The sequence below is a fragment of the Pristiophorus japonicus genome, chromosome 13 (assembly GCF_044704955.1).
Source record: "Pristiophorus japonicus isolate sPriJap1 chromosome 13, sPriJap1.hap1, whole genome shotgun sequence".
In the NCBI taxonomy this organism is placed as follows: Eukaryota; Metazoa; Chordata; class Chondrichthyes; family Pristiophoridae; genus Pristiophorus; species Pristiophorus japonicus.
Window position 1 is genome coordinate 154,939,077 of NC_091989.1, and position 15,954 is coordinate 154,955,030.

Here is a 15,954-nt window from a genome sequence, read left to right on the forward strand (position 1 = left end):
AAAGCACTCCCTCACACACAGAAATATCAAGAAAATTAAAATGCAAGCCTTTGCAAGGGTTCAATAAACACTTTCACTTTTTCTGCAGCACTTTTAAAAATGGCCGATTGCCAATGTTTACTTCAGACTGTGCGTGTGCGAACGCTCCAACGCGCACGCGCAGGGTTGCCGGCACCAAAAAAACTCATTAATTGTACCCGCCTCCTCCTACTTACAAAATCGGCGCGAGTGGTAGGCTCCGCCCCCTGTGCGCCGATCCAAGCAGACATCGAGCTGCAAGGAGCTTGAGAATACCATGTTTTTATTTTCAAGCGCCGTTTTCGGCGCGAAAAACAGGCGCCGAGCTCTGAGGGGCGCCTTTTTCGCCGTGTGTGGAAACTTGGGGCCAAGGTGTGTAAGAGAATGGATGAAGTCATTTAATGTAAGTTGTGAGGAAAATGCAAAGAGGCTTCAAGGGAATAGAGACAGGCTAAGTGAGTGGGCAAGAACATGACAAATGGAATATAATGTGGAGAAATGTGAAGTTATTCACTTTGATAGGAAAAATAGAAAAGCAGTGTATTTTTAAATGGTGAGACATTGGAAAATGTTGGTGTTCAGAGGGACCTGGGTGTCCTTGTGCATAAATCACTGAAAGTTAACATGCAGGCACAGCAAGCAATTAAGAAAGCAAATGGTATGTTGGCCTTTATTACAAGAGGATTTGAGTAATAGAGTAAAGATGCCTTACTGTAATTATATAGGGCTCTGGTGAGACCACATCTGGAGTATTTACAGTTTTGGTCTCCTTGCCTAAGGAAGGATATACTTGCGATAGAGGGAGTGTGACAAAGGTTCACCAGACTGATTCCTGGGATTTTGGAGGGTGGTGGGGGGGGGAGAAACATAAGAACATAAGAATTAGGAACAGGAGTAGGCCATCTAGCCCCTCGAGCCTGCTCCGCCATTCAACAAGATCCTGGCTGATCTGGCCGTGGACTCAGCTCCACTTACCCGCCCGCTCCCCATAACCCTTAATTCCCTTATTGCTTAAAAATCTATCTATCTGTGACTTGAATACATTCAATGAGCTAGCCTCAACTGTTTCCTTGGGCAGAGAATTCCACAGATTCACAACCCTCGGAGAAGAAATTCCTTCTCAACTCTGTTTTAAATTGGCTCCCACGTATTTTGAGGCTGTGCCCCGTAGTTCTAGTCTCCCCGAGCAGTGGAAACAACCTCTCTGCCTCTATCTTGTCTATCCCTTTCATTATTTTAAATGTTTCTATAAGATCACCCCTCATCCTTCTGAACTCCAACGAGTAAAGACCCAGTCTACTCAATCTATCATCATAAGGTAACCCCCTCATCTCCGGAATCAACCTAGTGAATCGTCTCTGTACCCCCTCCAAAGCCAGTATACCTTCCTTAAGTAAGGCGACCAAAACTGCACGCAGTACTCCAGGTGTGGCCTCACCAATACCCTATACAATTGCAGCAGGACCTCCCTGCTTTTGTACTCCATCCCTCTCACAATGAAGGCCAACATTCCATTTGCTTTCCTGATTACCTGCAAACTAACTTTTTGGGATTCATACACAAAGACCCCCCAGGTCCCTCTGCACCGCAGCATGTTGTAATTTCTCCCCATTCAAATAATATTCCCTTTTTTGTTTTTTTTCCCCAAGGTGGATGACCTCACACTTTCCGACATTGTATTCCATCTGCCAAACCTTAGCCCATTCGCTTAACCTATCTAAATCTCTTTGCAGCCTCTCTAGTGTCCTCTACACAACCCGCTTTCCCACTAATCTTTGTGTCATCTGCAAATTTTGTTACACTACACTCTGTCCCCTCTTCCAGGTCATCTATGTATATTGCAAACAGTTGTGGTCTCAGCACCGATCCCTGTGGCACACCACTAACCACCGATTTCCAACCCGAAAAGGACCCATTTATCCCAACTCTCTGCTTTCTGTTATCCAGCCAATTCTCGATCCATGCTAATACATTTCCTCTGACTTGGCATACCTTTATCTTCTGCAGTAACCTTTTGTGGGGCACCTTATCGAATGCCTTTTAGAAATCTGAATACACCACATCCATCGGTACACCTCTATCCACCATGCTCATTATATCCACAAAGAATTCCAGTAAATTAGTTAAACATGATTTCCCCTTCATGAATCCATGTTGCGTCGGCTTGATTGCACTATTCCTATCTAGATGTCCCGCTATTTCTTCCTTAATGATAGCTTCAAGCATTTTCGCCACTACAGATGTTAAACTAACCGGCCTATAGTTACCTGCCTTTTGTCTGCCCCCTTTTTTTAAACAGAGGCGCTACATTAGTTGCTTTCCAATCTGCTGGTACCTCCCCAGAGTCCAGAGAATTTTGGTAGATTATAATGAATGCATCTGCTATAATTTCCGCCATCTTTTAATACCCTGGGATGCATTTCATCAGGACCAGGGGACTTGTCTACCTTGAGTCCCATTAGCCTGTCCAGCTAGTGATAGTGATAGTGATAGTGATTGTCTCCAGGTCCTCCCTTCCCACATTCCTGTGACCAGCAATTTCTGGCATGGTTTCTGTGCCTTCCACTGTGAAGACCGAAGCAAAATAATTGTTTAAGGTCTCAGCCATTTCCACATTTCCCATTATTAAATCCCCCTTCTCATCTTCTAAGGGGCCAACATTTACTTTAAGTCACTCTTTTCCGTTTTATATATCTGTAAAAGCTTTTACTATCCGTTTTTATGTTTTGCGCAAGTTTTCCTTCGTAATCTATCTTTCCTTTCTTTATTGCTTTCTTGGACAATCGACAGCAAAGAATGACTGAGGAGAGATTGCGTAGACTTGGTCTATATCCTTTGGAGTTTAGAAGCATACAAAATTATTACAGGACTTGACAGGGTAGATGCAAGGAGGATGTTTCCTCTGGCTGGGGAGTCTAGAACCGGAGGTCACAGTCTCAGAATAATGGATCGGCCATTTAGGATTAAGATGAGAAATTTCTTCACTCAGGGTTGTGAATCTTTGGAATTCTCTACCCCGGAGGACTGTGAAAGCTCAGTTGTTGAGTATATTCAAGAGAGATCGATAGATTTTTGGATATTAAGGGATACGGGGATAGTGCAGGCAAGTGGAATTGAGGCAGAAGATCAGCCGTGTTCTCATTGAATTGCAGAGCAGGCTCGAGTGGCCAAATGGCCTACTGCTCATATTTCTTATGTTCTTGTGTATGGGGAAAGCTCAATGTTTCAGTAAATGTTGACGTTTGCTTTTGGGTCTCTATATACTGAATGAAGGAGAAACAAATGAATATATCACCACTGGTATTATTTGTTGAAAAGGTAGTGGAGGTAATTTTGATTTTGTGTGATTGTGTAAAACAGGTGGGAGCGAATTATCAGACTTTGTCTCTTTCCCCACCCCCCCCCCCCCCCCCGCCCCCACTATTTTTATTTTCATTGCCTTAAATGTAAATAAAAATCGTGAGATAGTTAAATGGGCTGCCATTTAACTATCACCCATTTTACACTATCACAGTCAAAAGGACCTCCACTGTTTTTGTTAATGCAATATTTTTCTTTCTTTAGAATGTTAGTTATTAATTATAAAATACTTTTCAAAATGATATTTTAGTCGAAAGGTGGAATGGCTACATAATCAGTGAGTTAAAGTTACATTCTTTAGGTGCTGCAATAATGCAGTTTTATTTGTATGGAAGTGAACAAAAAAGCAATGCAACACATCTTTGCTGTAAAGATACAACAAAGGGTTAGAAAAGACCAGAGCTCTCAATCAACAGAAAATGGGACATTGGTGTGCGTGGATTTTATTGAAGTAACCTAGGGAGGCAGTGACACGCTACTATACCTGAGTATAATGCAGTAGAATATTTCGAGTTATGAAAATGAGCCACAAAGATGTTTTGTTCTGCAGTCAAATGGCACTAACATCTTGGAAAAAGTGTCTTGCCAAATTTTCTTTTGAACATAAAGAGCCATGCCATTTTGTTTTTGTTATTGTACAGGTGACACTGATTTATCTCTATGTCCTATTTTGTCATGAGCATTTTAGTAAACTTTTCTCCGATTGCAAACTTTTTCATGAAACTAATGCCTCTCAATATTGCATGTATGAGTTTGTTGAACTTTTGTCTTTCTATCTATATACAGCCCTTGGATTATGAGAAGAGCAAACAGCATAAGGTGATCATTGAAGTAAGGAATCAGATTCCTTTCACTGTAACCCTGCCACTCTCTTCTGCTACAGTCACCATCAACGTACTTGATGTTAATGAAGCACCAATTTTTGATCCAGAAAAAAAGACTGACAAGCAGCCTGAGAATCTACCAGTAGGAAGTACAGTGACTGCATACAATGCGAAGGACCCTGACACTTCTCAGCAGCAAAACATTAGGTATAAAATGGATTCTTGAACATTTTCAATTTAGAGCTAACTTCCCCTCCCCAAGTGTGGTGTGGATAAATGTCTCATGCCTATTAAGTAGCAGTCCCAATGGAGAATGTTGCATTTGCCTTTGGAAGCTGTGTAAGTAGCTAGTTTTGAGTTATTATAGGCATTAACCTGGTTGAATGCTCCTTCTAGTTGGAAATGTTGACACCTCGCGATAGATTCTAACTTTCTGAATTGGCCGAAAATCAGGCGTGGTGTATAACGGGTGGTCAGTCTGCAGCCGCCTGCTTTTCGCCACAGCCGATGGTTAAAATCTACCCTCTTATCTTCGAATCTAAAACCTGTAAAATGGCATTGTAATATTTTGGCCTGGAATTTGCGGTTGAAATAAAGGCAAAACTGTCCGCACTCGCCATCATTAATGTGTAAAACTGACAGCAACTTCTGGGGTCTACACATGCGCAATTAAACGCAGAAATCTGGAAGTTGCTATCGGTGATTCCCTGCTCCTCCACAGGGTGCTTATTGCAATCTTCGCTGATGCAGTCAACACCGAATCAGTGATTTGACATGAACTTCAACTTTTTAACGTACTATTCTCACTGTAAAAACCAATGAAAATGTTAAGCCTTGTTCAATCAGGTGTAACCGAGTTTTTAACAGCATATTAAGTCGTAATTACTGCTGAATGACCTCTCTAGCCCTGAAAAACAAATATTTTAAAGTTTTTTCGCTATATAGCTTCTCCCTTAATCCCATGTGTATGTCCCACTCTGTATTTCGCTTTCTGTACAATGATAAAAATGGGAATCCCTGCTTTTTACTTCCTGTTTTGCTGTCTGAGAATTCTTCAATCGGATTTAGTTGATCAGCCTGCTTGCTGCCTGCACTGTTGCTGGATGCCGCAGATGGCACCAGATTAAGAGTTACGTTGGAATAGAGGAAATCCACACTCTCTAGAGCCCACTAAATCTTGTGAGCAGCTTTTTTCCCCAAGGTCAGTGGCGATGCCATTCCTTTGCCACTGACCGCAAAATCCGGGCCTTTGCTTTTGACTCGTGCACTTATCCACGTAGCATCACATTAGGTTTAATTTCACTGAATTGTACCGCAGCTTTAGTCAATGAGCTTGTGTTCACAATGCAGATTTGGGATCTCTGCACATTGTTGTATCATTCTTTAAATCAAAATTAGCTTATGGTGAGATATATTGCATTGCTCTTGTATCTCGCTGTATACTGTCTCCTCTCGTTTTATGAACGGTACTATAATTCATACTTTTTCTTATACTGTAAATACATCATTCTGTGCACACTTTCTACTCTTGTATCATGACTAGTTGCACTGTCACTTGGTCGCTACCTTTTTTCATAACCTCAATACTGTGGGACTCCTTACCTCCCTCAGTCTTTTCCCTCCTTCAACAAAGTCATTAGATTTTTTTTTTAAACTTTGGCATCATTACTTGATGTCATTCATCTTTGATTTCAACCTTGGCGGCACCCTGCATAACGGGGCTTTATCTCCTTGGTATTATCTGATAAAATTGTAAACTTAAACACTGAATGGCATAGCTGGTCTGCCACACCTGTCATTTCTCTTGAGCAGATATGATGTGTATGCTCCTGCCCACCTACAGTCTGACCAGGTCTCAAGTGGCATAGTGATAAGTGGGGTCACAACTCGCCACATCCATTATCCCAACTGTGCTAGAGATGAAACTGGTGGGATATTAAGGGTTCACTAAACCAGCAAAATGTTTTCCGTACGTTTAATGCTAAAAAAATATTTTTAAAGGGTAATTCTCATTTAAGTTGTCGTAAAAGTTCAAAGACTTTTCACACACTCCATAATTACACAGATGCAGAGCTTGCTACATGAATTGCAATTCTATGCTGAAATATTTGGTTACTTAACCGTGGCAGATTTTAATGATTGTCTATTGGAGTTAAAGTGGAATCTGTTTTTGTCTATTTCTGTAATTTTAAAGGATTTGTGGCAATTTGTTTTGTTGTTTATTTCAGATACCGAATGGGAAGTGACCCAGCAAAATGGTTTGAAATCGAGGAAGTGACTGGCATCATTATACTAACTAAAAGTATGGATAGAGAGTCAGAGTTTGTTAAAAACAGCATATATACTGCAACAGTCCTCGCTTATGATGATGGTAAGTACAACTTGATTGATTTTTTTTTTAAAGTGTGCAAAATCCACATAATTCATGTCATAATACCCTGGTATCCTTCATCGGTGACTGTTCTTGCAATATTTGTCTTCTAGTGGTTATGTCACAAGGTAATGATATGAATAGAAAAGCAAAATACTGCGAATGCTGGAATCTGAAACTTAAAGAAAATGCTGGAAATACTCAGCAGGTCAGGACAGCATCTGTGGAGAGAGAAACGGTTAACGTTTCAGGTCGATGCCCCTTCGTCTGAATTGGATGAAAATGACACGAATAGTCTTGGTTAATTTGCCACTTGATATGAAAATTCTTGCGTTAAGAATGTATTTTGATGTGCTGTAGGTTCTTGTGATGTAGATTTTTCTGTCGAGTCTCTAACTTCTAGTACCTTGGGCCTGGCCAGCTGACTTGAGCCATAATGTCTGAGCTCTCATTTAAAAAAAACAAAAATCTCATCTCATAAATGTCCCCCTCCAGCCCAAGTGCAAGCAGTAGTGAGAGGAAAAAAAATCATTCAAAAATAATACCTTCGGATCAGATTTTTTAATTTAAAAGCTCAAACTGGAAAAATTAAATTTGTATTGGTGTTTTCCGCCTTCCTTGCCTTCATTTCTAAATTTTCTGCTTGGTTGTCATAGTATGTGTCGTGAACTGTTCTGGTGCAACTTGGGTGAAACTATAATGCTCATGTGGTTGGAACTCCCCAGAACGTGAAGTCCAAGTAAAATTTCCAACTTGAGATTGAAGCAGAACTCTGGTCTTGTGGACTACAGATGGGCAAGGCGTTGGAAAGCAGTGATAGTGGATAAATGTAGGATATTATGAATTTATATGCATGGGTAGCTTTAATGACTTGAGGAGGCATTATTACATTTTTGTTCTAGGCTTTTCGATGTGTGTGTGGGGGCGGGGGGGGGAGGAGGGAGAAGGTATCTCTGAGCAGGGGTGGGGTCTTCCATTCACCCATGATAACCCCTTGATCCTGGTTGTATTTTCAGCCGGGGGTCATTTGCTGCTAGACGTGAGCTCACCGAGTCACACTAGACTGGGGCAGAGACTTTCTGGAGCAAACCTGATTGGGTGAGGGCTTTCACAGTGGGAAGAAGGGAGTTGTTGAGCTACTTGATGAAAATAGTGTTTTTCTTTTTCTTTTTATTTAAGAAAAACTTTTGTCCTGTGCATAGCCATCCTCTGTTCTTGCACAGGCCCCTTTTAATCCTTCCACTAAGGCCTATTCTGCCAACTATTGAATTTTGGATGCCGGGATCTACACGTGGCCCCTATGTCCAGCATTGAGTTGGGGGAAAAGCAGCCGATGCTGTGTTTATCTCACTTTAATTTCATGAGTATGTACTCATCCTCACATGGACTGGTAAATTTTAGATCATCAGATTCACCCTCAGCAAAAGGAGAAGGAAGGGATATGGTGGAGCCATCTCTGAGCACACTTCTAGCCCTGCCTACTCCAGATCCACAAGAAAAGCCAGCTGCAGCAGGAAAGCCTGGGCCTTTATATTTATCTTAAACATTACGGTGACCTGGGTTATAAGTGAAAAAGGCAGCTTGAACCATACTTAGGATGTAATTCGTTTTGACATTTTACAAGTGATTGTGTCTTCTGTGGTCTCTTTGATCATATTCTTGCTAATCAGTGCAGTTAAATCACTTATTTGAGCCAATGGGAAAAGGATAACACTTTTGTTCTGCTTCAGATAAATTGTGCCATCCACTGATTTAATGTGTAAAAATACTTTTAAATTACAGTTTATTAAAATAAATTTCAAATATATTTTTTATGTAAATGTCCATTAAACCCTTTTAAAAGTTGAAGTTTTATGATGAACAACAAGAAAGTTAAGAGGACAAAGCCCTTTGGAATGATACAGAATAAAACTTGTAAGCAAAAGGATTAAAACAATGTGAAATTGTTCTATCTTTGAGTGAAGAGTTGAGAAGCAACTGTTGTATCCAGTAGTGTTTCTCATCGGTTATATTCTTTAGCATTCACTAGGTTGAACAAGGGAATTTCCTTGGGTGTTCTTTTGCTCAGTTGGTGTAACTTTGTTTTGAAAAATCCCCTTCACGCATCTGCTCAGCGTTTCTACTGATCTTCTGCCAATTGGAAAAACCTCCAAGGAGGTTCCTGGCAAGAATATGCACCATCTCCCCTCTCCTTTGCCAAGAGCGCCAATCAACATTTGACCTAATGCAGATGTAATTATTTAGTTGTATTTTTTTTTTCCTCCCCTAGTCCACTCTCTTCCTACCTACATCCGCAAAGACTCCGATGCCCTCCGTCACTAACTGTTTCCAGTTTCCTGGCCCCAACCGTCTCCTTTTCACCATGGAAGTCCCATCCCTTTACACTTCCATGCCCCACCAGGATGGCCTGAGGGCGCTTCTCTTCTTCCTCGAGCAGAGGCCCAACCAGTCCCCACCCTCCACTGCCTGGCTGAACTTGTTCTCACATTGAACAACTTCTCCTTTTAACTCCACTCACTTCCACCAAATTATAGGTGTTGCTATGGGAACCCGCATGGGTCCTAGCTATGCCTGCCTTTTCGTGGGATATGTGGATCATTTTTTCTTCCAGTCCTACTCGGGTCCCCTCCCTCACCTCCTTTTTCTGGTACATTGATGACTGTATCAGTGCCAATTCTGCTCTCAACCTGAATTTGAAAATTTAATTCACTTTATCCAATTTCCACCCTTCCCTCACCTTCACATGTTCATCTCCGACTCTTCCTTTCCTTTCCTTTCCTCGACTTCTCCATCTTCGTTCAACCAGTATCCACAATAAGCCCACTGACTTCCACAGCTACCTGGTCTACAGTTCCTCCCACCCCGCATCCCGTAAGGACTCCATTCCATTCTCCCAGTTTCTCTGACTCCATTGCATCTGCCCAGATGACATCACCTTTCACATTAGTGCCTCTGACATGTCTTCCTTTTTCCTTCAATAGAGGATTCCCCTCTGCCATGGTCACATGGCCCTCAACTGTGTCCATTCTATTTCCCGCATCTCTGCTCTCACCCCTTCCCCCTCCCTCAGAACCATGACATGGTTTCCCTTGTCCTCACCTTTCATCCCTCCACGTTCAATGGATCATCCTCCGCCACTTCCATTACCTCCAGCGAGATCCCACCACCAATCATACATTCCCCTCCCCTCTCAGCATTCCCAAGGGACCGCGCTCTCTGCGACACCCTGGTCTATTCCGCAGTCACCCCCAGCACATCCTCCCCTTCCCATGGCACCTTTCCGTGCACATGCAGGAGATGCAACACTTGCCCTTTTACCTCCTCCCTTCCTGCTATCCAGGGCCCCAAATACTCCTTCCAGGAGAAACAGCGATTTACTTGTACTTCTTTCAATTTAGTATACTGCTCACGATGGTCTCTACATTGGGGAGACCAAGCGTAGATTGGGTGACCGCTTTACGGAGACCACCGTTCAGTCCACAAGTGTGACCCTGAACTTCTGGTCGCCTGTCACTTTAATTCGCCACTCCATTCCCACTCTGACCTCTCCATCCTCCGTCTCCAACACTGTTCCAACACAAGCTCGAGGAACAGCACCTCATCTTTCATTTAGGCACTTTATAGCCTTCTGGACTCAACATAGAGTTCAACAATTTGAGTGTAACCGCTGCCAATCTTTGGCTCCCTTTCTCCCCCCCCCCAGCCTGTTTCTTTTTTCTCCTTGTCTCTAATGGCAGTTGGTCATTTACATCCTATCTTGACGAATGTTTTTCTAACTCCATTACCATTTCAATTTGGCCCATCATCCCTTTTGTCTCTAATCTCTTCTGTCTTCCAACCTATCACAAACCTTCCCTTTTGTTCTTTCTTCCCCTCCCCCTTTCAGTGCTTAAGAATCTGTTCTTTCTGAACACTCTCTCCAGTTCTGACGAAGGGTCATAAACCTGAAACGTTAACTCTGCTTCCTCTCCACAGATACTGCCTGACCCGAGATTTCCAGCATTTTCTGTTTTTATTCCAGATTCCAGCATCCGCAGTATTTTGCTTTTGTTTTGCAGATGTAATTAAATTGCTGTAACCTGTTTTGTTGAAAAACAATGTTTATATTCCTTTTTCAGGAAAGTTAGGAAATCAGTAGAATCTCCCTCTAGGTTACTGACCAGTAACATTGTTCCATTGTACATATATAACATTCAAAATATCTGAGTAACTTGTAGCTGTAGATAAGCAGTGAGGTTTTTTTTTGAAGAATTGTTATTGGATATAAATGTGAATAATGTACATTAATGGTTTAAACTGTAGCTGTGGCAGCCTGATTGGTCACCAGTACTAAAATTGACTAGAACACAACTAGTGTCCCTTCAGAGTGTTTGTTGACTGTATTGAATACTATGAAGCACATTGCAGAGAGGTGTTATGGCCATTTTTAAGTCATTTAAATGTGTATTTTGGTTTATGTTGACAACTGTCTTTTTGAATCCAGAACCATTTGTGGGTGGGGAACTTTGACATTTATTAATACAATTGCTTTATGGAAGAAATGAAAAATTTGAGTTTTCAGCCTTGAAAGGAGGCATCTGAGAAGTGATGTGGAAATATACTGAATTAATGATCTGGAAAAGGTAAAAATCTGGGATGTTGCTTTACATTGTTTAGAGTAGGTCAAGGGAGCAGAGGTGAAAACTAGTAAAAGGCAAATTTAAGAATATTGTAATTTTGTTTCATGTAAATAGAATGGAATGGATAGAGCAGTAGAGACAACAGCCCCAGAGTCATTTAAAATAAATCCAATGCTGCAATGCAGGGACTTCAGGATCCATCAGAATGAATCAACTAAGATGGGTTGAATGGCTAACCTCAATCATAATCTTGTGAAAGAACACTGACTGATTCAGTTGACTAAAGACCATTTCCCAAGCTTTAGGATTCAGACATTCTGTTTTGTCTCCAAAGGGGCTCCATCTGCCACTGGTACAGGGACTCTTCTTCTGGAGCTTGAAGACATCAATGATAATCCACCCATCGCTATCAATCCTGGATATCGTGTGTGCAACCATAATGCTGTCCCTGTCAATGTAACCATTGTAGACAAAGACATCCCACCCAACACTTACCCTTACATTGTGCAGCCAGTTCATGGATCTGAGAGCAACTGGACAATCAAATATACTGAAAGACGTAAGTAATCTACATTTAAAAGGGCAGTCTTATCCAATAAAGAAATTCCTGCCTACTTTTCCCTTGCCCAAATAATTTAGTCTTCCTTTTTCAACTTTTTTTTCTCCCTCCTGAAGGTGTTGACTGCTTGTTGGACATCAGCACCACCAAAGATGGATTTTTAGTGATGGCGAGGCAGTATCATTTAGGGTTGGAGTTCCAAAGAAGTGGTTGGTAGCTTTCTCCAATGGTGGAGTGGAGAGAAGGGGGACCCAAGAAGCCAAAGTTAGAGGTATGGTGTTTCAGAGGGCATATAGGGTTGTAGAAGATTGTAGAGATGCAGTGAGGATTCATAAATGAAGATTTTAAATGTAATGCATTGGGGGAATGGGTAGCCAGTGAGGAAGGGGGTGAGATATTACGACATGGTGTGGGACATATATAAATGACAACATTTTGGACAAATTGAGTTCACTGAAATTGGAGGATAGGAGACCATTGGGAATAAGTCAAAAGTGAAGGGATAGAGGCATGTATATGGAATCCCTTATACATCGAAATGGATGATATTGCAGAGCAGGAATAAGCTAACTCGGTGATGGAAAGGATATGGGGTTTAAAACTCAGCTTGAGGTTGAACAGGACTACATATGGTATAGTTCAGTCTGGGGATGGAACAGAATTTGTGATGGAGGCAGATTGTGCTGTCTTCAGTCTTCAATTGTTGAGCTGCAACAAGTTATGACTCACTCTGGATGTCTGGAGTTGAGTGAAATGGTGGAGAGGTAGGACTGGGTGTCATCAGTATACATATGAAAGCTGATCCTGTACCCGCAGGTGATGTCACTGATGGGCAGCATGTAACTAAGGAAGAGAAGGCGACTAAGAGTAGACTCTTGGGGGACCATAGAGTGTTAGTGTAGAAAGGGATAAGAAACCATTGCTGGAGATGCACTGGTTGATTTTTGATGGGTAGGGATGAACCTATGCAGAAGCAGCAGCAGTAGTGGTTGGATGATAGAGAGGTGTTTTGAAAAGGAAGACATGGTCAATAGTAGTAAAAATTGAAGGCAGGATGCAGCACCACAGCTACAGTGATGGGGAATGTAATTTTTGATTGTGGCTAGGGCTGCGAGTAGGGTGGAATCTACTGGAAAAATTCAAATAGGGAATGACTGGAGAAACAGGCACAGTCTGGGAGACTAGAACATTTTTGAGCACTAGAGAGAAAAGGGAGGTTAGATTGGTTGGATTTTTTGGAGAGAGTAAAGATGACAATTTTGATAGGGAGAGGAATGGCACTTGCACAAAGGGAGTGATTGATCCTGAATCTCTGGGCCCTCCAATGAAGTGATCTTTCTGCCACCCTGGTTGAGATCAGCCAGCTCTGTGCAGACTAAGAATCGAACCTTCCTGGAATGTCTAGCTGCCTGGGCTAGAAATTCAGTTCTCGGCCATAATTGTATTTTTTCATCCAAATTATTGTTATGGCAACGCTATGGCTATGTGGCAGTAAATTCGAGCTTCAATTTGCACAACGGTAAAAATTGGCATTGCACAAGGATTCGTGACGCAAACTACAATCCTCAGCAACTTTACTCCGAGGCAGATACCGCTGAGAGTTGGGCCTAGGGGGGGGGGAAAAACACCCCCCAAAAAATAAATAAATAAACTGCAAAAAATAAAATAATCTCAAGACACTTAACTAGTAAATCGCTGCAAAAGAATTATGAAATAAAAATTTTGGTTAACTTTTGCAGGTTTTCATACCGCTGCTCCAAGGGCAGCAACGCAGCTTTTTCCTTGGCGTTTTTTTTCCGTCCTAAATATGGGTGTGCTCCGAGCCAAATTTTTGGCAAAAGCGATATTTCGAGTCTTGCACGGCAGCGCCCCTCTCTCCAGCGGTATTTGAAAAGCGCTGGGGCAAGACTTCTCCAAATTAAACAGCGTATTATTGCCGAAAAACCAGTCACAAGGTCGGCGAATTTTTAGCCCAAATTTGAAAGACTTTCCAGCAGAAGTCACTGGATAGTGAATATGCTGGGAACTCCAGCGGTATTATTGCCCTCTGCACCCCACTCCCATCCTCTTCTTTTTTTAATGCTTTCTCTAACGCGGGGAGTTAAAACCAATTGTAGTGCTGCTATGACTGAAATGAACTAACTCACCAAAGATTGAACCTGGATTCTTCTGGTCTGTGTGGTAGCATCTTTTAATCACTGAGCTATCAGGAGAGCTGCCCTGCAAATCTCTAAACCTTTCCGATTTGAGCTGCAGTGTTGAACAGAAAACCCAGAAAATAGTTTTTATAATATTGTGCTTCTTTATCATCTGAAATGGAAAGTAATCTATTAGCTTGTGAAAGCAACTTCCTTGTATGTCAAGAACTCCTGGGATGGGGTTTGGGAGGTATGCAACTGCAGGGTGACAGCAGTGGTTGGCAAGATTTCTGTGGGGTCAGGAGGACGATTCAGGTACCACAGTACTAAAGCATTTCTAGCTCTGTTTTCTGAGTGGCCTGCATGCGGTTCCCTTGAAGACCTCTAGTTAGGCTGCTCAATGGCTGATACCATTGGGTGGAGTATGTGCTGAAAATGACACAAGACATCACTTTGACACATTGAAAGTAGCCTCCCACCTGAAATGGGTGGGTACGTGGGTGCCCGTTTTCAGGACGGTCAAAAATGACGACGGCTGTCGCCGCAGGGGCAATAGGCCCTGAACCGCTGAACCGTAGTTTTGTTTACTAACGTGTTTTAGCACATTTCAAGTTAATGAATCTTTTATACTGACTAAAGAGTCATAAAGATATAACCTTGGATTTTGTTTCTTTTTGTCCTTCAGCTGATGTGATGATGTTAAAACTGATTAAAGAAATTGAACCCAATGTATACGAAGTTTCTTTGAAAGTAACGGACAGTGGGGAGCCGCCACTGTCTCAGGTCACAGGGCTACGGGTGGAGGTGTGCGATTGTGAGGAAAATGGAGCATGTAAACAGCGGATAGTCGCTGCTACTTTTGGAATCTCGGGCATTTTGGCTATTCTGGGTGCTATCTTAGCATTGTTGAGTGAGTATTATTTACATGCAATTTATAACTATATTTACATTTAAGGAGTTGAACTTAATGAGCTGCATGCCATATTTTCACCAAAGATCCACGAGGAGTAAAGTTGAGGCCTATTCTTGCTGTTTGATTCCCAAACAAAATTACGTTTTTGCCATGAGTGCTGTATAGTGTGAATATAGAAGGCTCCCGAATACATCTATCAACAAGAGCAGGCATTGACGATGCGATTCAGTACCGTCTCCAATGCACCAGTGCAGCCTTCGGCCACCTGAGGAAAAGTGTTTGAAGACCATGCCCTCAAAACTGCCACCAAGCTTATGGTCTACAGGGCTGTAGTAATACCTGCCTTCCTGTATGGCTCAGAGACATGGACCATGTACCTCAAGTCGCTGGAGAAATATCACCAACGATGTCTCCGCAAGATCCTACAAATCCCCTGGGAGGACAAGCGCACCAACATCAATGTCCTCGTCCAGGCTAACAACCCCAGCATTGAAGCACTGACCACACTCTATCAGCTCCGCTGGGCAGGCCACATAGTTTGCATGCCAGACAAGAGACTCCCAAAGCAAGTGCTCTACGCGGAGCTCCTTCACGGCAAATGAGCCAAAGGTGGGCAGCGGAAACGTTACAAGGACACCCTTAAAGCCTCCCTGATAAAGTGCAACATCCCCACTGACACCTGGGAGTCCCTGACCAAAGACTGCCCTAAGTGGAGAGAGTGCATCCGGGAGGGCACTGAGCACCTCGTGTCTCAACGCAGAGAGCGTGCAAAAATCAAGCGCAGGTAGCTGAAAGAGCGCATGTCAAACCAGTCCCACCCACCCCTTCCCTCAACGACTACCTGTCCCACCTGTGACAGAGTCTGTGGACTGTTCAGCCACCGAAGAACTCACTTCAGGAGTGGAAGCAAGTCTTCCTCGATTCCGAGGGACTGCCTATGATAGATGAGATGTAGTGCAAGTACTATTAAATTGCTGCATGAAACTGAGAATCATAGTCATACAGTGCAAAAGGAGGCCATTCAGTCCACCATGCCTGTACTGGCTCTTTGAAAGAGCTATCCAATTAGTCTCATTCCCCTGCCCTTTCCCCTTAGCCATCCATTCTGATCACAGTATTTAAATAAAGGGTCTTTATGGAGAAAGCAGAACC

The 15,954-nt window shown here is 42.5% G+C and overlaps 1 protein-coding gene across 3 annotated transcripts in view; it reads left to right on the plus strand.

Annotated features, from left to right (window-relative positions):
* Positions 1–15,954, plus strand: part of cdh31 (cadherin 31) — a 232,429-nt gene that overhangs the window by 211,289 nt on the left and 5,186 nt on the right. For all 3 annotated transcript variants that reach the window (XM_070898170.1, XM_070898171.1, XM_070898169.1), the window contains 4 exons: positions 4,165–4,409; positions 6,431–6,573; positions 11,527–11,751; positions 14,575–14,799. In XM_070898170.1, the coding sequence (XP_070754271.1) occupies positions 4,165–4,409; positions 6,431–6,573; positions 11,527–11,751; positions 14,575–14,799 (838 nt within the window). The remainder of the gene's footprint in view (positions 1–4,164; positions 4,410–6,430; positions 6,574–11,526; positions 11,752–14,574; positions 14,800–15,954) is intronic.